Genomic DNA, 25175 nt, shown 5'->3' with positions numbered 1-25175 from the left:
AACTCTTTGTATTTGGGGAGTTTAACCATATGGTCTTCAGCTATCCAATGACCGATCTATTTAAACTCTCAAAAACAATTGCATTGAACTCTGTATAATTAGTGCCAATCATATTGAACATTCCTAATGACTGATCCAGATTGATGCTAAAACCTGTTCCTTCCCAGCAATATAGTGTCATTTTAAGCAACATTATATGTACGAATAAGGGAAGTGTCCTGATGAAGGTTACTGAATTTTTTTGTCTCAAATTGTCTTCCCTAAAGATGTTTTTACTCAATGGCCACTGCTACATTTATCTGGACCCAAACGCAGCTCATCACAAATGCTCTCATTCAGACCATCAAGAGGCAGTAAGAGATTATGCAATTTTAATCGATCCATACCATTGGGAAACCATCAGAAACAAAAGCAGAGGTTGCTGGAAGGGCTCAGTCTGGTAGCATCTGTGCAGAGAAATCAGTTAACGTTTGTGTTCAGTGACCCTTCCTTGGAATTAGGTAGCTTAGAAATGATTGTTTTTATGCAGAGGATGGATTGGGGAATGGGGGAAGGAGTAAACAATAGTGGGGATAGGGCCCAAAGAGAGCAATTTCTTATTTTTGTTTTCAATTTCCAGCATCTGCAGTTCTTTCTGGAAACCATTAGAATTGGGTCATACCCAATTTTCTCCTTCAGTGAATTCAAAGAAGGATAATATTATACAGTGGTAAAGTTAATATTTCACTGAAATGCAGCAAGTTAGATCATCTAGTGAGATAATGCATTGTACAGAAACTTACTGTGTCTCAAAGCAATATCTTTTTGATTTCAGAGGAATGAGGAAGTTTAACAATAATTTCCATCGGACTGACAGTCTACAGAAAAGTAATTAGATTACATTACAGTGTGGAAACAGGCCCTTCGGCCCAACAAGTCCACACCGACCCGCCGAAGCGAAACCCACCCATACCCCTACATTTACCCCTTACCTAACACTACGGGCAATTTAGCATGGCCAATTCACCTGACCCTGCACATCTTTGGACTGTGGGAGGAAACCAGAGCACCCGGAGGAAACCCACGCAGACACGGGGAGAACGTGCAAACTCCACACAGTCAGTCGCCTGAGGCGGGAATTGAACCCGGGTCTCAGGCGCTGTGAGGCAGCAGTGCTAACCACTGTGCAACCGTGCCGCCCTCCTGTGGAGAAAGTCAGGACTGCCAATGCTTGAGATTAGAGTCGAAGAGCGTGGTGCTGGAAAAGCACAGCAGGTCAGGCAGCAACTGAGCAGGAGAGTCGACGTTTCTGACATAAGCCCTTCATCAGGAATTATGTGCCTTATTACAGAAAACACAACGATGCAGTGCAAACAGAAAAAATAATTACAGCATAGTTTCATTCAGAAGATCGAAAAAAGGTCTTTTTGCACTGATTGGCAAAGGTTATACAGCAGCCGATTGGCCGAGATTATACAGCAGCCGATTGGTCAAGATTATACAGCAGCCGATTGGCCAAGATTATACAGCAGCCGATTGGCCAAGATTATACAGCAGCCGATTGGCCAAGGTTATACAGCAGCTGATTTGGCACTCCACATTAAATATTTGTTCTGAAGATGAAGGAGTTCTGTTTTCATTCTCTTGTATCTGACTATAAATGCTTTGATCTTTTAGATGAGAGACAGTGTAATCCCACTCAATGTTTTGTTCTAGGCTTGTCATGTTTAACCCTGTGATCACGTTTCAGAGATAAAGAGTACAGGGATCCAGATCAATTCAACATTCATACTACATCGTACGGGGAAACACAAAATATTCAAACACTCTGAGTGGACATTGGTAAACAATGGCAAAATATTATGTGGTTGTTTATTGGTTGCCCTTTGGAGGGAAACCAGAAGAGGTTTACAAGAATGATTCCAAGGGTGGAGGGCTTGTCATAAGAGGAGCGATTGAGGACAGAATGATGAGGGGGGGGATCTGATTGAAACTTACAGCACACGGAGAGAACTCAACAGAGAGAACGTGGAGAAAATGTGTCAACTAGTAGGAGAGACTACGACCCGAGGGCACAACCTCAGTATGAAGGGATGATCCATTAGAACTCAGATGAGGAAGATTTTTTTCAGACAGAGGGTGGTTAACCTGTGGAACACATTTCTGCAGAGGGCTGTGAAGGCCAAGACATTGAATGTCTTTACGACATAGATAGGCTCTTGCTTCCTAAGGGAATCAAGGGTTATGGAGAGAAAACAGGAGAATGGCGTTGAAAAACATGTCAGCCAAAATCAAATGACAGAGCAGACCTGATGGGCCAAATGGCCTAATTCTGCTCCTATGTCTTATGGTGTATCACCTTATAATCATAAGTCTCTTTTCTCTCTGAAGTTGTGCACAACTCAGTGTCAAATCTGAAAAATCCGGCCCAACATAGTCAAGTGAATTCTTTCAAAATAGCTGGCTGGAGGTGAGACTAGAAAGGGTAGTGGGTTGGCCTGGGGATAAAGCCTGGATTACAAACTGGGATGCTGTCAGGTACAGAGCTGGACTTGCCTATAGGACCACCTTGGGACCCTGGCATTATGTCCAACATTTAAGAAAAGAAAATAAATGATGAAAGACCCTTTCATACCTTATTGTTCATCCACCGCTCATTTCAAACACTCCCCATGTCCGTTTCATGTCACTTCATGCCCTCTATTCATACCCCTCCCTGCCCCTCAAACCCTCATGCCAAGCTATGCCCCGTTCCATAACTCCTATATCCCTTAATGTCAACTTCATGCCAAATCATCTCAAACAAGCCTTCATCCATTACTCTCTATACTTACCAGGCAAATTCATTTCGTATCTACCACAGACAGACCTCAGGACTCGTGCAGAGAGAAGATAAAGATCATACTATACTGAGAAAAACATTCCTTGTCAGAAGATTTCATTTGTTGCACCTGTATTCCCTGAACAACAAAACTTCTTAGACAACAAACATTGAATGCAGAAACAGAAATTGCTGGTGAAACTAAGCAGGCCAGGCAGCATCTGTGGGAAGCAACAGAGTTAACATTTCACATTCAGTGACCCTCCATTCGAACATTTAATGCAATTGCAACAAGCTTTGAAATTCATTGCTCCACATCAAAGTGTCAAAAACCCATTTGGTTGCCATTCAAACTCAAAAGTGGAAACAACACTACTGTGGTGTTGGGCTGTTGTACAGAGGGAAGCAGTTAATAAAAACCCCTTGGCTTATGTCAACAGACAAAGTAAAATAGCTAGCAATTTTTTTTAAACACTCCATTCATTCTTTTCAAAGATCTAAAGGGTAGCATTTGCAAATGCCTTATCAGTTTTGGCAGTTCTCTTTTCCAGGTCTCTAGGTGCCTGTGAACATTATCTTTAATAATTTTAATAACTCTCTTTGACAGGTTTGGCAGTTGGTTTTGACAAGCCTGTGGACTGTTCCAATCAGCTTGACATTATTGAGTTCATGAACTTTTTGCACATAATTATACCCACTTTTAGCAATCCAAAAGATTACCCAAACTCTCCCAAGGAGCATGTTACCTCCACAAATGGCATCTAATCTGGCCCAAAGGTGTCTTGGGGGATCATACCTACAAGGGCATCTTCCCCCTTCAAAGGGATACCTTGATTTTTCAAGAGAATTCAGAGTTTACACCTGCTCTGAGCACACCAAATCTGCACACACTGAGTTTCACACTAAAGAGATGCCAAAATGCAATGGGAGGCAGCTACTGATGTAAATGGACAGCTGCCTTTGCAAACTGCCATGCTTGTGTCTTGGCCTGTCTCCAAAGACAACTCATGAAACTTGTTTGGGAGTGACGCAGGAGAGGTGATTTAGAGCTACCACCATTCATTTCAGCCGTTTTTACTGCTCCAACCGTGGACCCCAATTAAAAATTTCATCACACATACAATTGACAAACACAACATGGAGTCATAGAATTGCTAACAGTACAGAAGGCAGCCATTTGTCCCCATTGTGTCTTTCCTGTTTTTAAATCAACATCTACTCACCTGCTGACCACTCTCCATAACCCTGTAAAACTGTCCTGTGAGGTGACTCAGAAATCACCATTTTTCCATTCTTAAAACTCTGGGCTCATTTTGCTGTTTATTTATTCCATCAGTCCTGCCTGCCAACACATATAATTATCAACCTGGAATTTGCTTACATAGCAGACTGGCGTGGGATGTAGGACATACTTAACCTCAATTAACTTGCTAAAGAAAATGGTTTTTTCTTCAATAAGTTTCCACTCAAAGATGCTTTTGGGTGAGGTGTACAGAATTGATCACAAAAGGTTGAGACAATTCAATGCCACTATGACAAAGTTCCAATTCCTATCATGCCTACAGACTGACTCTAGTTATTATTATTTTTTTAAAAGACTTCTGAATTATCCCAGCAATCCATTAAGTTTTGATCAGTCACTCATACTCTGCGGATGCTTCACATTATTATTACTGAACTCGATCTTGAGTCCTGAAGGCTGCAGGGACCTTCAGTGAAAAATGAGTTGCTGTCTTCCAGCTTGCACTGTACCTCACTGGAGCACTGCAGCAAGCCCAAGGCAGAGATGCTGACCAGGGAACATTGGCGTATGTCGAAGTAGCAGGCAACAGGGCCTTTCATACTCAATATCGAGTTCAATAATTTTAAGGCCCGAGCACCTTCTCCTGTGTCTTTACTCCAACCCCGACACACCAGGCCCTGTCATCACATATCATCATTCCTGATGAAGAGCTCCTGCCCGAAACGTTGATTTTCCTTCTCATCGGATGCTGCCTGACCTGCTGTGTGTTTCCTGCACCACTGCAGTCCTCACCTTTGCCTGCCATCACATGGGCTGCTACCACAAGCAACCCATTGCCAGCCACTAATGGTCACCATTAGCAGCTATTCATAGCCCCAGGTCAACCTCCCCCCAACCAGATGTCCATCCAACTGTTGTGCCCTCTCTGGTTTCCATCTCCACCTATCATTTACTCTACCTCTTGTCCACCTGATATTCAGCATATGAGTTGCTGTTCTTCCGACTTGCACGAAGCCTCACTGGAGCACTGCAGCAAGCCCAAGACAAAGATGTTCACATGGCAAGTCCAACACACTCTATGCCTTACAGTCTTATAGAGTTAGATAAGCTCTCTATGGTCAAAGAGATCAAAGCTAATGGTGAGAAAACGGGAGAATGGGGTTGAAAGTCTTATCAGCCATGATTGAATCATGATGCAGACTTGAGGGGCCAAATGGCCTCATGTCTGTTCCTATGTCTTATGGTCTTATATATTTACAACCTTCTACTAGCTATAATCAGATCTGAAGAAGGGTCACTTCACCCAAAACATTAACTTTATTTTCTCTCCACAAACGCTACCAGACCTGTTAAGCTTTTCCAGCAACTTCTGTTATTGTTCCTGATTTCCAGCATCCACCATTCTGTTTTTCTTTTGTTTTGCAGGTTTGGAGCTCATGTTTGGATGCGTAGTTGTGGTGAATTTGGCAAGAAACCTGTTGGCCTTCTTGAAGATTTACAAGATGACTTCTCTGGAGCAACCTGTGTCTTCCAAGATTCCAGAGACATCTGCCTATCTTGGTGACATTTGCTATGACATGCCAGCGTGCTAGACTGGTTGCCATTTGTACATAGGCATGTCATTTTTCTGTCTAAAACCAAGATTTATTGGCCAAAGCTGTTCTTTTCTTTTCCCAAAGTGAATCAATACAGAGATAATCATTTTTTCTTTTCCTCTACTTGGTATGTGTGGTTTCAGATTATGGGACGGGATAAACAGTCATGTTTTTGCATTACAAACCAAGTGCGTTAACTGGTCTCCCATCTTTATTCAATGAGTTTTGTTTCTCAATCAATCAATAGTTTAGTGTTTATTAAAGAATCCTGATTGATGGATCTATATTTTTTAACTCTCATATGAGAAAAGTGAACAGTTAGCCATATCAGATCTGGGTATAACAATTGAATTCATGTTGAGACTCATGGGGTAATGGGTCTGGAGAGAAACAGTTCACTCTTCCTATCTTGGCCATAACACGAAAGATCAACATACAAAGAAAATCAAATAAAACTATTCCAAGAAAGAGCAAGTCAAATACAGCACAATTTACCGTACAAATTTTCATCTGCAATTTTGGAATACTGAATTCAATTCTAATCTCCCTGTTATAGGAAAGACGTTGTGAAACTTGAAAGGGTTTGGAAAAGATTCAAAGATAATGCCAGAGTTGGAGGGTCTGAGCTAAAGGGAGAGACTGAATAGGGTGGGGCTATTTTCCCTGGAGCTTTGGAGGCTGAGGTGTGACTTTATAGAGGTTTATAAAATCATGAGGGTCATGGATAGGATGAATAAGCAAAGTCTTTTCCCTGGGGTGGGGAAGCCAAATCGAGATGAGCGCTGTTTCATTGCAAACATACAAGTGAATTCTGACACGACAAAAGCCCTTCATCAGCACTGTCCCCATGACTTGTCCGGACTTGTCCTACCTGCCAATCTCCTTTTCCACCTATTCCTCCCTCTCCTCCCTGACCTATCACCTTCATCCCCTCCCCCACTCACCCATTGTACTCTATGCTATTTTCTGCCTACCCCCACCCTCCTCTAGCGTATCTCTTTAGGCTCACTGCCTTTATTCCTGATGAAGGGCTTTTGCCCGAAACGTCGATTTCGAAGCTCCTTGGATGCTGCCGGAACTGCTGTGCTCTTCCAGCACCACTAATCCAGAATCAAATAATTTTTATGGCTCACTACATTCACATTTCTCTTTTGGAACATTCCTTAGCACTTATTGCTTAGGAATGTAGGAGCAAGAATAGGCCATTCAGCTCATCAAGACTAACCCGCCACTTAATATGTTTCATGGCTGGTCCAACACTACAATGCCTTTTACCCATTCCATCTCCATAACCCTGTATACTACTGGTAAATGTGAATCCATCAATCTCGACCTGAAAGAATGAGCTTCTAACAGCCTTCTGTGCAGAGAATTCCAAAGGTTCACCACCCTCTGCATAAAAAAATATTCTTGGATCTAAATGTCATTCCCATATTTTTAAAGTTTCTTCTTGTTCTAGATTCTCCAACTAGGAGAAATATCTTACCTGCATCTACCCTATCTAATTCCTCCAATATTTTGTAAGTTTCAATGAGATCCTAACCCATCCTTTGAATCTCAGGTGGACAAGTCCAGTTTACCAATCACTTTGACCATGCTTTTGCTCATCTGTTCTAATAACCCCTTGTATGACTGTTATGAAAGTGTAGGTGTGTACTGTACCTTTAAGAGAGTTGAAAAGCTAGCAAGGACGGACAAAGCACAGAGAGTCCTGAACAAGGTAAAAACATGACACTTGGTCAAAATAAGTAGCTGCAGGTGAGTTGCCATGAAACAAAAACAAATTCAAATTCGGCCAGTTTAAATTGTGCCCCAAGATAGCAGAATCTAATCAAATTTGAATTTAGTATTTTGACAACATCAAAACCAATGAAATGATCCAATGTTTTGAATCATTTTGAATAGTTAGAAGAAGAACTGCCAAGAACATCCATAAATATGGACTGCTAACTGAAGAGCTCTCTGAAAGGTACCTGTCTGTAAGAGGTGTGTGCAGAACATCGAAACCAACTTAGAGAAAATCTACAGAAGACAATCTATAAAGGAGAATTGAAAAGCTGATAGGGTTTTCAAACATGATTTTTTTGTAACTCTTAATCGGGATTTTTCATTGGACCAGCATTATAGAATGGGAGTTAAAAGATAGGTTCAAGAGAAAGGAGTTGTAAATAGTTGTTGGTTTTAATATTCTCTGTTGGACTGAAAGAACAAAGTTGATAATGTTTACTTTAAATAGTGACCTCTGGCATAATTCTTTGCCATTCGACTTTTAACAGATTACAGCGCGAGGTGAATTTGAGTTTGTTTTTGTTTCATGGCAACTTATCTGCAGCTATTTGTTTTGACCAAGTGTCATGTTTTTACTTTGTTCAGAACTTTCTGTGCTCTGTCGGTCCTCTGCTAGCTTTTCAACTCTCTTAAAGGTACAGTGTCAGGTTTAAATTAGCACAGGGGTTTAACATGTCATAACAATATTGCACTGTGAAATATTGAATTTTTTTTAATGCACCCATCCTGGGGTAACTTATTACATGACAGGCACAATATCAATTCAAGTTGAGACTGACATAACACTGTACCAATTCCTTGCAAGGAGAGAGAACACACTGTTCATAATCCAAATTAGCAAGAGCGATCATTTTGACTACTCTCAAAAGAATGGAACATGTTACAGCTGTTCAAAACTTTAGTTAGGGCACATTTGGAATATTGCATGCCACAATAGTTCTGGTCACCACATTACTGGAAGGATGCTTCAGAGGGAATGCAGAGATGGTTTACCAGGATGTTGCCTGGTCTGGAGGGTTTTATTTATGAGGAAAGTTTGGGTAAACTGGGATTGTCCTCACCAGAAAGACAGAGGTGGAGGCGCAACTGGATAGAGGTCTTCAAAATGATGAGAGGACTAGATGGATTGGACAGCCAGAAGCTTTTTCCCTGGGTGGGAAGGTCAACTACAAGAGAGCACAGATTCAAGGTGAGACGGGGGAAGTTCAGGGGAGAAGTACGGGAAAAATGTTTCACAAAGACGGTGGTGCGTGCCTAGAATGCACTGCCAGTGGAGCTGGTGGAAACAGATACGTTAGCAAGGTTTAAGGCATATTAGACAGACACATGGACAGGAGGCAAACAGAGGGATAGAAACAGTGGATGGGCAATACATTGTGGGTCTAAATAAGGATTAGAATTGGTGCAGGCTCATCAGGATGGAGGGTCTGTTCCTGTGCTGTATCGAACTGAACGGCGTTGCATTGAACTGCGTTGCATTGAACCGTATTGAACTGTGTTGTATTGAATTATATTGAACTGTGTTGAATTGCATATTGAATTGCGTATTGAATTGCATTGTGTGATCAGCCATTTTTGTTTAAGACCTAAAAAGCTGTTTTATTGCAAACCTTTCTCACAAATCCATTTTAGGGTGGAACAGTGGCTCAGTGGTTAACACTGCTGCCTCAGTGCCAGGGACTGGGTTTGATTCCAGCTTTGAATGACTGTCTGTGTGGAGTTTGCACATTCTCCCTGTATCTGCCTGGGTTTCTTCCTGGTGCTCCGGTTTCCTCCCACAGTCCAAAGATGTTAAAGTTAGGTGGGTTGGCCATGTTAAATTGCCCCATTGTTGTCAGGGATGTATAGGTTAGGTGCATTAGTCAGGGGTAAATGTAGAGTATTAGGGTAGGGGAATGGGTCTGGGTGGCTTACTCTTCAGAGGGTCAGTGTGGACTTGTTGAGCCGAAGGGCCTGTTTCCACACTGTAGTGATTCTATTCTATTCTATAAATAACCTGATTCATTATATAGAGCTAAAGTGGCGCAGCCCTCAATTAACACTACAGTGGGATAAAATGATTGCTTCACACAGATCAATTGAGTCAAACTCTGCCAATTGCTTCAGTCACAAGCACACTTTGAAGTTACCTTCCTGTTGGCCTGGTGAAACGGATGTCGGGAGCTGTTTTTACTTGATAGCATTCCATTCTCTGTAGTTCTGGGAGGATTCATGCCAATAAATGGAGGCTGGTTCTTTAGAACTCCAGATACACAGAGCTGTGCCACCTCCTTCAAAGCCTTCAGCTGAGATTCCTGAGACAACAAAGATCACAAACTAATTAAATCCCATCAAACCATTAACTCGTGACTGTTTTTAGCTTTTTGCTATTGATTACAGGAAAAATCAAATGCTGCAGACCCACGGCCAGGACCGACTTCATGCTTGTGGATTATTTGTCAATTGGTTTGCTTCTCCTTGTTCAGAAGATAACGTGCGCATTTGCTCTTGATTCAGGCTGCTCGATAATTTAACCTCAACTTCCAATAAAAATAACTGATTAACAGATGCACATGATAGAAGCTTTGGGAAGCACACTTTGGCGTTGTGAGGTCTGAGAGGATTTGGGGGTTTTGGATCAGCCTTTTACCCTTTTCCCAATATCAATAACAATATCCTACATGGGGCTTGAGAAACTTCCTTTACTCATCACCAGCTCAACAAGTGGAGTTAAGAGGTCATGTTGCAGCTGTAAAGGACATTAATGAGACATTTTATAAATGCTGCATTCAATTCTGCTCTCCCTGCCATAGGAAAGATATTGTTAAACCCGAAAGAAACAGAAAAGATTGACAAGGATGTTGCCAACTTTGGAGGGTTTGAGCTATGGGAGAGGTTGAATAAGCTGGGGCTGTTTGCCCTGGAGTTTCAGAGGCTGAGGGATGGCATTATAGAGGTTTTTTTAAAATCATGAGGGGCATAGATAGGAAAAAAAGGCAAGGTCTGTTTGACAGGGTAGGGAATCTAAAAATAGAGGGAAGATGTTTAAGGTGAAAGGGGAAAGATTTAAAAGGGGCAACATTTTCACGCCCCTTATGGAATGAGTTGCCATAGGAGGTGGTGGAGGCTGGTACAATTACAACATTTAAAAGGCATCTGGATGGGTATATGAATAGGAAGGATGTGGAGGGATATGGGTCAAGTGCTGGCAAACAGGACGAGATTAATTTCGGATATCTAGTCAGCATCGATGAGTTGGACTGAAGGGTCTGTTTTCATGCTGTACATCTCTATGACTTTAACTGGATCTGCTGTGAGACATTGCCAGAAACCTTGCAGTTCCACCTTTAACCTGAGCAGTAATGAGATTCATAGGGAGCAAGCAGTGGCCTGAGGGGCTCGATATAGAATTAAAAGCATGAAATTGCTAGACAATATGCAGTAAGATGAGACCAACATGAAGGTAACAGTTCGGATAAATTTGCACTCAAAATATCTGAAAAGAAAATTAAATTATCTCATCAGTAAGCAGCAGCAGAAACACTTAAACTATGATAAAAGTAACATGCACAATGCATGGTGCTTTAGTTTTGTTGCAAGAGGACAGTTAACCATAGAAATAATGAAAAAGAAAAATCTAGAATGTGGTAGCTAATAGTGTGGGATTTTCTCCTTCTGGGGTATACTCATTTTGATCACTGCATGTCACACTCTGTCTCACTAAGGCTCTTGGAACCAGAAAATGTGATGAGTAGCACAAGCTTTTTGGTTCCCCATTTCTTCAGCCTGAGGGTCAGTTAGCTCAGTTGGCTGAATGGTTGGTTTGCACAGTGATGCCAACAGCGTGGGTTCAATTCCTGTACCAGCTGGGCTTACCCTGAAAGTCGTGTTTTCTCAACCTTACCCCTCGTGAGGTGCGGTGACCCTCTGGCTAAACTCACTACTTTTCATCTTCCATCTCAGAAGAGAGCAGTCCTACCCCTCCTCTGGTGACTTTACCTTCACTAATCTAATGAAGCAGGTAGATACCTGCAATATTCAGGGGAAGTGACTTCTACACTCTGCCTTGTGCTAGCCCCTTTGGAAAAGCTGGATGCTGGGGTTGATTTGGGTTTTCAGCTCTCAACAATTGTGGGCTGAGGGAGTGGGACTGTGACGTCAATTGGAGAAAGGCCTGTGCTAGTTCTTTTAGGAGTGTGACTTTATATGAGCCTTAGAGCACCCTGCAGAAATCAGGAGGCAGCTTCCTGTGCCCTTCTCCTGCTGCAGGCACTGAACCAGACCATAATCATCAATCAACAGCATCTCATTGGTACTTAGGTCACACACCAGAGGTTTCGGAATCAAGAGCCAGGAAGGTGTGGTAACTGGTTGCTGCCACCGGTCACCCCTGATTACATGCCTCCTGGTGTAGAAGAAGCAAGTGAAAGGAACTCTCCATTTTAATTTTCGTTTCCTCACTTTGCAGGGAAATGCACAGCCTTTCAGCTTGGACCTCTTTCCAAGAATGTGGGAGATCTGCAGGCGGGCGCTTGAAGGCAGCAGGGAATCAGATTATCCTGAGGGGACGTATGATGGTAATGTCACTGGTCGAGTGATGCAGAGCCCCAGGCTAAAGTTCTGAGGACACAAATTTGTATCTCATGACAGCAGATGGTGAAGTTTGAATCCAGTAAGATCTCGAATTTAAAGCGATTTTGATGCCAGCCACGTAACTACTACAGATTGTTGTAAGAAGCCACCTGGTTTCTCTGGAGGGAAATCTTCCCTTTTTTCGGGAAGGAAACCTGGTCTACATGCCGATGCCAGACTCACTGTAATGTAGTTGACTCTTAAATGCCCTCTGAAATGGACCGGAATGCCACTCAGTTCCAAGGTAATTAGGGATAGCCAATAAATGCCAGCAATGTCAAGAACACCATAAGACATAGGAGCAGAGATTAGGCCATTCAGCCCATCAAGTCTGCTCCGCCCTTCGAACATGGCTGGTAGGTTTATCAACACCATTTTCTCACTTTCTCCCCATAATCTTTGATCCCCTTGACAATCAAGAACTTATCTACCTCCCATGAATGAATGAATCTCCCAATGCAGCAACAGTTAATATGCTGAATTTGCAGAATAGGTTAACACTGCACAAACCATAAGACCATCATGGAGCTCAAATTCTTTTGGTTGTTGACCAGAAACATTTTACGTTCTTCAGGAATTGCCTCTTACCCCAAAGTATTTATTATAATAATTCAGCAAACAACGCCTCAGGCGACTGCCTGTGTGGAGTTTGCACATTCTCCCCGTGTCTGCGTGGGTTTCCTCCGGGTGCTCCGGTTTCCTCCCACAGTCCAAAGATGTGCAGGTCAGGTGAATTGGCCAGGCTAAATTGCCCATAGTGTTAGGTGAAGGGGTAAACGTAGGGGAATGGGTCTGGGTAGGTTGCGGATCGGTGTGGACTTGTTGGGCCGAAGGGCCTGTTTCCACACTAAGTAATCTAATCTAATCTAATCTAAATTATCTCTTATCACAAGAAAACTGTGAAGAGTTAATCTACAATAGAGTTCATCAACGTTGTACATTAGTTGTTCGTATATTGTAAGGATGTTGTTGCAACAGGCAACACAGTCATGGGAAACTGATTGAAGAACACGCCTTTCACATATTTTCACAGCATCAGGAAACTAGCAAAAAATCCAGGGGAGGAACGTATTGGATTCAATATGAAAAATGTAAGCACATAACATAAGAACATAAGCACTAGGAGCAGGAGTATGCCATCTGACCCTTTGAGCTGCTCCGCCATTGAATAAGATTATAGCTGATCTTTATGTGAACTCAGCTCCACTTACCCGCTCTGTCACCGTTACCGTTAATTCTTCTATTGTTCAAAAAAAAATCAGTCTTAGCTTTAAAAACATTCATTGAAGTAGCATCAACTATTTTACTGGGCAGGGAGTCCACAGATTCACAACCCTCTGGGTGAAGAGGTTCCTCCTCAATTCGGTCATAAATCTGCTCCCACTAATTTTGAGGCTATACCCTCTTGTCTAGTTTCACCCGCCAGTAGAAACATCCTCTCTACAGCTACCTTATCTATTCCCTTCATTATTTATATGTTTTTATAAGATCCCGCCTCATTCTTCTAAATCCCAATGAATATAATCCTAGTTTACTTAGTATCTCCCCATAAGCCGACCCCCTCAACTCCAGAATCAACCAAGTGAACCTCCTCTGCATCCCCTCTAGTGCCTGTACATCCTTTCTCAAGTGAGGAGAGTCAAAGCTGCACACAGTACTCCAGGTGTGGCCTCACCAGCACCCTGTACAGATGCAGCATAATCTCTCTGCTTTTAAACTCCATCCCTTCAGTAATGAAGGACAAACTGCCATTCGCCAAAACAGAAATGGTGAAATTAATAGGAGTTAAAATAATGAGACTAAAATGAGTTGCAGGACTTTAATGAGGATATTGTAGAAGAATTTCTCATAAATAAGATTGCTTTATTTCATTCAAAGATCTCCTTATTTGGGAAATATATTGCTAGACTTGAGATTTATTCATGCCGCTATCAGTTCAGAAGGACAGAGGAGAGAATCCAGAGCAGAATCTTGTTGAGGGGTGAACTGCTGACCAGAGAGCTGGCTAGAGACACTCACTAGACGAAAGTAAGGACCACAGATTATAGTCGAGAGAGTGGTGCTGGGAAAGCACAGCCAATAAGGCAGCATCTGAGGAGCAGGAAAATCAACATTTCAGACAAAAGCCCGTCATCAGAGACACTCTCTGCCTATTTTCTAGAAGGCCACTTGGAAAACACACCAGTCAGCACCACTACAGAGGTGAGTGCTTCTGAAGGAAGAACACTGTGCGTTGTTTTTTATTCAATGGATATGGATATAGATATCGCTGGCTTTTGCTCTTCTCGAACCTCACTGAATAAGGTCGTGGTGAGCTGCCTTTTTGAGTGCTACTATGTGTGTGTTGTAGGTCAACCACAGTGCTGTTTCAGAAGGGAGTTCCATGATGCTGACCCATCCACAGAGTAGGAATGGTGATCTAAATGGTGGGCCATTTAGATGGGAACTTTCAGGAATTGGTGCTTCCACATATCTGCTGCCCTTGTCTTTTTAGATGGAAGAGGTTGTGGCTTAGGAAGGAGCTGTTGAAGGAGCTCTGACGAACTGTTGCAGTTGGTCTTATAGATGAATCATACCGGTTCTATTTTGCATTGGTTGTGGAGGGAGTGCATGTTGAAAATGATGGTTGGAGTGCCAGTTAAGCCAATTTCTTTGTCCTGATGACAAACAGTGTCTTCAGTGTTATTGAAGCTACACTCATCCATGTAATTGGAAAGTATTCCATTGTATTCCTGACTTGTGTCTTTCGATGATGGATTTGTGGAATCAGCACTTGTGTTACCTGCCACAGAATCCCCAATCTCTGACTTTTTCTTTGGAATAACGGAGCAAGACTAAGTAATTCAGCCAATCAACCCTGCCCTGTCATTCATTATGATCATGGCTGATCAAACACTTCAATATTCTTCACCCAAACCCTATATGCCATGGTAATCAGAAATCTAAATATCTTTACTTTAAACATACTCAGAGACTGAAGTGCCATAGCCCTGTGTAGAGAATACCAAAAGATTCACAACCCTCTGAGTTAAAAAAATCCTAATCTTGGATCTAAGTGGCAATACCCTTACTTTCAAATTATGGCCCATTGTTCTAGGCTACTTAACTAGGAGAAACATCTTACCTACGTCTACCCTACCTATCCCTTTAACAATTTTGAAATCTTCAATGAGATCACTTGTCATTCTTTGAAACTCTGGAGAACACTGGTCAGGTTTGCACAATTTCTCTTTATAAAACCAATCCACCATACTCAAAATAAGACTAGTATTCTTCATTTCACTCCCTTCAATGGCAATTGACATTTGTGCATCTCCACGTCCAACCTCACACCACATTCTGCAGATCTCCTACCAAGTGGGTAACCTCACATCTTTCCACATTATATCCCATCTGCAATGTGCTTGCCCATTCATTAAAGCTGCCCAAATCCTCCTGAATCCACTCTACATCTTCCTCACAACACAACTTCCCATGTAGCTTTGTATCACCTACAAATCTGAAAATATTACAATACCTCCAAATCAATGATATATGTTGTGAACAGCTGGGGACTAAATACTGATCCTTATGGTTACCCTCTAGTCATAACCTGCCAACATAAGAATTACTCATTTAGTCCTATTGACTGTTTTGTATCTTGTAGCAACAGCGTTTATGTGGCTGGTCTACTTCAGTTTCTGGTCAATGGATATTGGTATTTGGGGATTCAGTGATGGCAATGTCAAGGGATAATGGTTGGACTGTCTTTTGTTAGAGATGATCAGTTTCTAGGACATTTGTTGTGAGAATTTTATTTTCCAATTTTTAGCCCAAGCATGGATATTGGGACAGGGACTGTTTCAGTACCTGAGGAGTTATAAATGCACAATTTTCAAAACCAACTGGTGAATATCCCCATTTCTGACCTTATGATGGAGGGATGATCATCAATAAAGCAGCTGAAAATGTTTGGGCCTAGGACTCTACCCTGAGGAACTCCTCCAATGATCTCTAGTGGCTGAGAGATGATTGATCTTCAACAATTCCAACTATCTTTCTGTTTCCCAAGCAGGGCTCCAACAAGCAGAGAGCTCTCCCACTGACTCCTGTTTTGATGGGCCATCTTGATAGCACATCTAATCAAATATTATCTTGATGTCGATAGAATTACTTTCACCTTCACTTGACAGCCAGGCTTTCAGGTAAGTAACAATGGGAGAGGGTACTTCACTGGGTGGGAGAACACGGGAAAAAGCAGGTTAAACAGGTCAGAAATAAGGCCTGTGGGCTTTGTCTGACTCGATATCTAGTCCCTTGCTACCCCATTCCTCCCCACAACGTCAAATGAAGGAAAGAAGATAGTAGAATAATTAGGTGCCCTTTTTGCATCAGCAAGAGCAGAAGATTAACTACAGGCCATTCAGTTTAACATTGGGTGTAGGTAAGCTCCTGGAATTCGTACTGAGTGAGAAACCATTTCTTCTGGTGGGAGTATCAAGAACCAAGGGATATAACTTAACATCAACATAGAGTTAATATAATTTAGCATCGACATACAGAGAGTTCTGGGCATACGGGTCCACAGATCCCTGGAGGAAGCAATGCTGGAGGATAAGGTGGTCAAAAAGGCATACAGCACACTTGCCTTTACCACCCAGGGCATCGAATATAAAAATTGGCAATTTGTGTTACAGTTTTACAAAATTTTACTCGGCCACTTATGAAATATTGTGTGCAGTTCACATTGCCACATTACCAGAAAGGCCAGATGCTTTGGAAAGGGTGCAAAGATGGATGTTGCCTGGTCTGGATGGTTTTAGTTACGAGGAGAGGTTGCACAAGCTTACATTGATTTCTTTGGAAAGGTAGAGGCTGAGCGGGCAACTTGATAGAGATCTATAAACTTAGGAAAGGTACAGATAGGGTAAATAGTCAGACACGTTTTTCCCAGGGTGGAAAGGACAACTACAAGGCACCAGTTCAAGGTGAGAAAGGGAATGTTTAGGGAGCAACATTTAAGGTTTATCTTGATAGACACGTGAACGGGATGAAGGAGCAGGGGTGGGGGTGGCAGGGACGAACAGAGGGATAGAAACCATGCATGAGCAATAAGTAGCAGCTCTATATAAGGACTAGAATCGGTGCAGGCTTTGTGGGCCGTAGGGCCCGTTCTTGTGTTGTATTGAATTGCATTGCATAATATTACGATCATCACCTTGCCAGTCTGGAGAGATATTGGGATGCTCTTTCCCATACAAGAGTGAACAAAGTTTTCACTGTTGTTCTGCAAAAAAACTTTTAAGTGCCAGCAAGATCGACCAATTGATCAATGCAACACCAAAGCATGTGGTGTAAAGACAGGCAAATGGACTTGAGGTGTAGATTTGCCAAGGCATGATTACATTGAAGAGCAGGCAGATTACATTAGGTCTACCTGTCTTATTCCTGCTTCTTAAATTCCAATGTTCCAAACTGTGCTTTCATTGACATTCTGAAACTGCAGTGGGCAATTTCATTTTAAACATGGTTGTGTTCAGTGCCATGTTTGTGTGTTTCCATTTCACAGCCCAGTGGCAGGCAACATTAATTACAAGAGAGCTGGGTTGGTCATTAGATTATCAAAAAGACAGGAATGAATTATCTGCCAAAACATCGCTGGCTCAGAGGGGCTGTGGAAATGTTTTACGTCTGCAGGCCATATCTTGGTTGACGTGTCATTGTGTTTTATCTTGCTTTGTTTGGCTTAATGTTGTTTTCCTACTCTTAAACAAAACCTGAAACGAGGGGATGTCAGACTTGTGCTTGAAGTAAGCAATAGAATAGAAGTATTTGCCTCCAGATAACATTAGCATCGTAGTTCATTGCCAGGCTGAACAAATGCTTTCCAATGTTGCAGATAGTTTAGAGAATTGTTATAAGCTCACAACAATAGGAAAACTAATTGCCAAAGTACTTAGCTATTGTCTGACACTTGAGAGCGATGTCATGCAGTTTATCACTTCAGGACCATAAGATACAGAGTCCGGTCGATTCACGATTTATACAATAAAGAACACAGAAAAAAACATCTACTGAATTCAGAAGTTTTTCAAATACGGTTTACGAATGTGCAAAACATTTAGAAAATGTAGGAAATGATTATTTGGGTAAAAAGCAAATTTAACTGGGAGGTGAAGGTCTAGTGATATTATCACTAGATTATAAATCCAGAGACGCAGGTAGTGTTCTTGAGACCTGGGTTCAAATGCTAGGGTCCAGCACATGCTGGAGTTTGAATGCAATGAAAACCTGGAATTAAGATTCGAATAGTGATCATGAATTCATTGCCAATTGTTGGGGAAAAAAGCCTATCAGGTTCACTAATGTCCTTTAGGTAAGGAAACTGCTGTCTTACATGGTCTGGCCTACATGTGACTCCAGACCCAAGTTAACGTGAGTGATTCCTAATGACCCTCTGTAATGGGCAATAAATGTTGACCTGAGCAGTGATGCCCTCATCCAGTGAATGAATTAAAAAAAAACCTCAGTCATATTTTATGATTGGCAAGAATGACAGGAAGATTAGGATTTTGTTTACTTTTGGATTGGACTGAGGGAGGTATATCTTTTGCTAGGTCAAAGGGATCTGCTTTGGGAGCTTCTCTACTTGCTGAACAAGTTGCTATTGAATGGCCTCAGCAAAACCAATATCAGTCAAGACATACCACTTTATCCTAAATGTTTCTAACCTTCAGAGAAATTGAGGTACCAGCCATTGATTCTGAGTGGTAACCATGTAGTGTAGCTCACATCGTGTAAAGGGTTAACATCAAATATCGTCTGCATCATCAGTAATGCAAATGATCACATAACAATAGCGAGATGGTTCTGTGTTAAGCCTCATGTTACCCTGATGTACAAGACTGTTTTACTCGTGGCAAATTTGCAAACAGTATAGTGTCAACAATTTCTATTGATACTGATCAAGAAGTTAACCTCCCCAAAGTTCCAGTGTGATGATAACAGCATTGGCAAGACTTACAAAGAATTTTTCAAAATAATTGTTCACCCCATTTAGACCACTGAAGAATTCCAATTTACCTTACAATGTCAGATTGACTTGGGCTGGGTACGAACTGCTGATGTAATCTTTCACGCACAAGAACATAAAGGACTTTGGAGCAGGAGGAAGTCATTCAGCCCCTCAAGAGCACTGCTGTTCAATGAAATCACAAAGATCTGCAACTGAACTCCAAATATTCACCTTTGTCTCACATTATTTTCATACTTTTGGCATCAAACTTAGAATTATAGAATCAAGCATCATTTGTGAAAGTGTGTTTCGAATTTCCAGTACCCACTGAGTGTTGAAACACTTCAGACCTGAATTCCTGAAAATCCTGAATTGAACTTTTCGACTAATTAGTCAAAGATTTGAGCTGAATATAAACTCCGCAATCAAAACAAAGAACTGCTTCTCATCTACTCTATCAGCTTCCCTTATAATCTCATAAACGTTGATCTCTGCATTCCAGAGAGTACAACATTAGTGTGTGTTATTCTCCTTGACAATTGACTCTTGGATTATTCTGGCAAGTCTTTGCTACAGTCCCTTCCAGGCCAGAAAATCCTCCCTAAAAGTTCCCAGAGCTGCTCAGGACACCAAAGGTATAATCAAAACAAAGAGTTGAGTGGCTATTGCAAGCTTCCACCTCTTGTATTCTAGCACTCCAGATATAAAACCAACATTCCAACTGCATTTTTGAATATCTTTTTACACCAGTCCATTTTAATGATATATGTTCACAAACCCCTAAAAGTGTCTTCGACTGTCAGTCTTCTGTTTTTTACCTATTTAAAAGGTACTGTCTTAGATTGAAAGCACATGAATTCAAACTTGCTAATAGTGAAATCCATTTACCATATTTTCTCATTCAATTGACAGAGTCAGAGAGTTGTACAGCACAGAAACAGACTCTTTAGTCCAACTCATCCATGCCGACCAGATATTCAAAACTAAGCCAGTCCCATTTGCTAGAATTTGGCCCATTACCCTCTAAACCCTTCCTATTCTATACTCATCCAGATGCCTTTTAAATGTTGTAATTATAGCAGCCTCCACCACTTCCTCTGGCAACTCATTCCATACACACACCACCCTCTGAAAAGATTGCCCGTTAGGTCCCTTTCATAGCTTTCCCCTCTCAACTTAAATCTATAGCCTCTAGCTTTGGAGTCCCCTAACTTGGGAAAAAGACCCTGGCTATTCACCCTATCCATATTTCATCAACCTCGACAAGGTCAGCATTCAGCCTATGATCCATGGAAAATAGCTCCAGCATAGTCAGCCTCTCCCTATTGCACAAGCCCTCCAAACCCAGCAACATCCTTATAAAACTTTTCTGAACCCTTTCAAGTTTAACAACATCTTTCCTATAGTAGTGAGACCAGAACTGGATGCATTACTCTAATGTCCTGTGCAGCCACAGAATGGTCTCCCAACTCCTATACTCAATGTACTGACAAATAAAGGTAAGCGTACTCAACACCTTTGTCACTATCCTGTCTACTTGGCACTTCACCTTCAAGGAACTGTGAACCTGCACTCTACCATCTCTTTGTTCAGGAATATTCCGCAGGAACGTTCCATCTAGTGTACAAGAGACAAAAGCAGAAATTGCTGGAAAAGCTCAGCAGGTCAGGCACCATCTGTGGAGAGAAATCAGAGTTAATTTTCCGGGTCTGGTGGCCCTTCCTCAGAACTCAATAAACTGTTCAGAGGATGGGTCACTCGACCCAAAACGTTAACTCTGATTTCTCTCCATAGATGCTGCCAGACCTGCTGAGCTTTTCCAGCAATTTCTGCTTTTGTTTCTCATTTACAGCATCAACAGTTCCTTTGGTTTTTATTAAGCTTATAATTCCTGTCCTGATTTGCCTTATCAAATGTTAACATGGAAGCATTCTGCAACCATCCACAGTGACCTTTTGAAAGGTCATTCATAAATATGATGAATATTTTCCAGCCTTTCTGGACTTGACTGGTGGCATTCTACCAATTAGAGTGCCCTCTTTATTACTTCAACTGCCACACAGCACGACTTCTAACCAGACCAACAAGTTGCCTTCAATTTCATTGGCCTCAGATTTGGCTAATAACATCACCTGTCACCTGTAACTTTGTCAAATTCTTTCATCAGTCCAGAAAAACAACACCGATGAGCTTTTCCATCTCCACTAGTTTTAGTCCCTTCTCAATCAGATATGCCAGGCATGTCTACCGTGTACAAATCCCAATCAGAACACTCGCTGACCAGTTGAAAATGTTTAAGCTCATAAAATAAGTCACAGTCAATGATTTGACTTATTTTATGCACACCAAGTGGGTATGCCTCTTATTTTAAATAGTTGATGTGATAGTCTTTGTAACAACTGAAACGTCATTCGGGAGCAGCAATCTGTTGTCCTCCAACAAATTATAGACAATTACCCTCAGCGGATGATCTTGTTTTATTCCATACGAGTATGGTTTTCAGCACCTCATCTTCTACCTTGGGAGCTGACCACCTTATGACCTTAACATACAATTCACCAGCTTCCAAATCTCCCCACCCCCGCCCCCCAGCCTCATCCCAGGTCCAGCCCTCCCTCTCCATCCCATCTCCTTGACCTCATCGCATCCGTCCATCTTCATCCCCACCCATCCACTCCAGACTTCCCACTGACCACTCACAATCACCTCCTACCTGCATCCACCTATTGCCATCCCATCTGCCTTTCCCCCAGCCCCAACCTCCTCCTCCTATTTATTTCTCAGCCCACTTCCCCTTCCCCAGTCCTGATGAAAGGTCCCAACTTAAAAGGTTGACTCTCCTGCTCCTCTGATGCTGCTTAACTTGTTGTGCTTTTCCCAGCTCCACATTTTATCAAATCTTATTCCATTTTAATTACTTTGTAATGCATTTCTATCACATTTCAAAAGGTTCTGGCTGATTAATGGGCTTGACATATGAAACAATATTGAGAATGTTGGTACTTGGGAGGAGTTGATGAGTGTAGGTTCAACAATGTTCAAGAAGCGTGACGTCATCCAACTCAAAACTTGATTGGCACCCAATCTGCCATCTTCAACATTCACTCCCTCACCACGGATGGCACAGTGTGTAACACCTACAAGATGCACAGCAGAAATTCATAAAGAATCCACCAGCACCTTCCAATTCCACACACCCATTAGTAGACAGAAGGTCAGGGACAGCTCATGTGTGGGAGCACCAGCAGTTGCAAGTTCCCCTCTAAGAGAGGCACCACTCTGATTTCCAAACATCCCTTTACTGTCACTGGGTGAGAATCCTGGGACTCCCTTTCTAACAGCACCTGCAGGTGCTTCTGCTACCTAAGAAATGCTGCAATTCAAGGAGGAAGTTCACCACCACCTTGTGCAGAGCAGTTAGGAATGGGAAATAAATGTTGGCCCAGCCAGTGGTGCACATATTTCATGGATAATAACAAAACCAACTGAAAGAAAAACTGAAAGAACTGCAGATGCTGTAAGTCAGAAACAAAAACAGAAGTTGCTGGAAAAGTTCAGCAGGTCTGGCAGCATCTGTGGAGAGAAATCAAAGTTAACATTTCAGGTCCAGTTACCCTTTGTCAAAACCAAGGAAGGGTCACCGGACCTGAAACATTAACTCTGATTTCTCTCCACAGATGCTGCCAGACTTGCTGAGCTTTTCCAGCAACTTCTGTTTTTATAACAAAAAAGCAGAACAGTTGCTTTCTGTCTCTATTTGGGCATGAGTCCAATATTTAATTTATACTTGTGCATGGGTTGCAGACAAAAATTTCATGAGTATTAAGCTACTATTGTGACTGATCAAAACCCATTCACAATATATTATTTTGTCAAAATAAGAACTGGTGATGTTTTCTTTCAATGCAATTACTGTCAGAGAAGATTGAAAGCAATAAAGTTTGTGCTGGGACGTGAAATATTTTGGCTTGGCAGGAGTACTCTTTGGGCCATATCGAGTTTCCGTCAGTAACATCAACAAGCAATTGTGCCTTGGCACATTTCCGAACAATTAGAGTTGAAGTCTAAAAGTGTTGTGACAGACCATTCTGACAGTAACCAATAATTGCAAGGAAGAGGACATCAAGTCAGATAAAGCAGTAAGAGTGATCCAATTGTTATTGAACCTATGATGGATGATTTTCTGCTCTGTACTAGACTACTTATGTCTGATACAGAAGAATGCGTAAAATGAAATTTTAAAAATAGCGGGGAGGAGACTAAAGCAGTTTTAGAGCAGCCTCCGTAATTCTATGGCATGAGTAAGAGAGTTGATGAACCACTGATAGTTATGCTTATAAGACGGGTTCAGTTAGTTCAGTTGGGTGGATGGCTGGTTTCAAATGTGGAGTGATGCCAACCGTTCAATTCTCACACTGGCTGAGGTTACCATGATGACCCTGCCTTCACAAACTTACCCCTCACCCGAGATCCAGCGAAAGCCAGATTCTACCTCTCTCTAATGAGAAAGTAGCCCTACAATCCTCTGGAACTAGGGTGACTTTACCTATACCAGTAACGTTCTGTACCTGGACAGTATAGGGAAATGATGTGGTAGGGAGGTGATCAGGAAGAAAAGGATAACATCCATTTTCAAACAACTACAGAGTTATTGCTCATAACTAGCTAACAACATCTCTGAAATGTTTTTTTACATCATCAAGTACTTTGTTTTTAACTGCCATTGCATTACAGACAATGTAGAGTCATAGAGTTATAGAGATGTACAGCATGGAAACAGACCCTTTAGTCCAACCCGTCCATGCCGACCAGATATCCCAACCCAAACTAGTCCCACCTGCCAGCACCCGGCCCATATCCCTCCAAACCCTTTCTATTCATATATTCATTTAATTGCCTCTTAAATGTTGCAATTGTACCAGCCTCCACCACATCCTCTGGCAGCTCATTCCATACCAGCCTGTTCAGCCTCTCTCTGTAGCTCAGATCCTCCAACCCTGGAAACATCCTTGTAAATCTTTTCTCAACCCTTTCAAGCTTCACAACATCTTTCCGATAGGAAGGAGACCAGAATTGCACGCAATATTCCAACAGTAGCCTAACCAATGTCCTGTACAGCCGCAACATGACCTCCCAACGCCTGTACTCAATATTCTGACCAATAATGGAAAGCCTTCTTCATGTCTTCCTCACTATCCTATCTACCTGCGACTCCACTTTCAAGGAGCTATAAACCTGCACTCCAAAGTCTTTTTGTTCAGCAACACTCCCTAGGACTTTACCATTCAGTGTATAAGTCCTGCTAAGATTTGCTTTCCCAAAATGCAGTACCTCAATTGAAAATAGGTTGCAGTAGTAGGCCATTCAGCCCTTCAATCGTGCTCTGCCATTGAGGATCATGCAACTCAAAACACTGTTCCCATTTTCTCCCCATATCCTTTGACCCCTTTTGCTTTTAAGAATCATATCTGATATGGGAACTGACTGCACAACCTACTCTCGACAGAGACAAGAGCTCTGCAAGGCAGGAACAGACTTCAGTCCTTTTCCTGGTGCACAGCATTGAAAATCTGAGACTTTACCACAACAGCTTGGTAGCAACCTTCCTCTCTTCTCCAGCCTGTCCTGAGTGTTGATGTTTTCTTAATTCAAAGAAACCAGGCTCAAACAACTTCATATTTGCAATTACATCTCAAAGGGAGCAGAAATGTTGCAGAGTTGTATCAGAGAAATAATAACGTACACAGTGGCCCGATATGGAAATGAGAATCCAATGCCCTGATTTATAAAATTCTTGTCACCTTATCACCTGCTGTCTTTTCCAATTCCTGTTTAGCTGCTAATAGTTTGCGTTCCAGATCAGTCAGCTGTTGTGCCTAAGGAGAGAAAGATATAAGAAATTGTAATGTACAATAGCAGATAAACATAATTGTGCTCTTAAAATCTGTCTCAGTACAGCGTAGGATAAGACCAAGACCATGACCATAAGGCCACAAGAACAGGAACAGGAGTAAGCCATTCAGCCAGTTGAAGCTGCTCCACCATTCAATAGGATCATGGCTGATATGACACTCATGTCCAGTTTTCTGCCTTTTCCCGGTAACCCTTGATTCCTGGAGTTTAGGACATTGAACAGAAGAACTC

General features: G+C 41.9%; 1 protein-coding gene across 1 annotated transcript in view; it reads right to left on the bottom strand.

The window, feature by feature from the left end:
• The window catches only part of luzp2 (leucine zipper protein 2), a 196704-nt gene that overhangs the window by 73114 nt on the left and 98415 nt on the right, over positions 1-25175 (bottom strand). The window contains exons 6-7 of the mRNA XM_043705424.1: positions 24833-24907; positions 9556-9720 (exon numbers count right to left, since the gene is read on the bottom strand). Of these exons, the coding sequence (XP_043561359.1) occupies positions 9556-9720; positions 24833-24907 (240 nt within the window). The remainder of the gene's footprint in view (positions 1-9555; positions 9721-24832; positions 24908-25175) is intronic.

Source organism: Chiloscyllium plagiosum, chromosome 16 (genome assembly GCF_004010195.1).
Source record: "Chiloscyllium plagiosum isolate BGI_BamShark_2017 chromosome 16, ASM401019v2, whole genome shotgun sequence".
Classification (NCBI taxonomy): domain Eukaryota; kingdom Metazoa; phylum Chordata; class Chondrichthyes; order Orectolobiformes; family Hemiscylliidae; genus Chiloscyllium; species Chiloscyllium plagiosum.
This window is presented reverse-complemented; position numbering and strand designations above follow the sequence as displayed.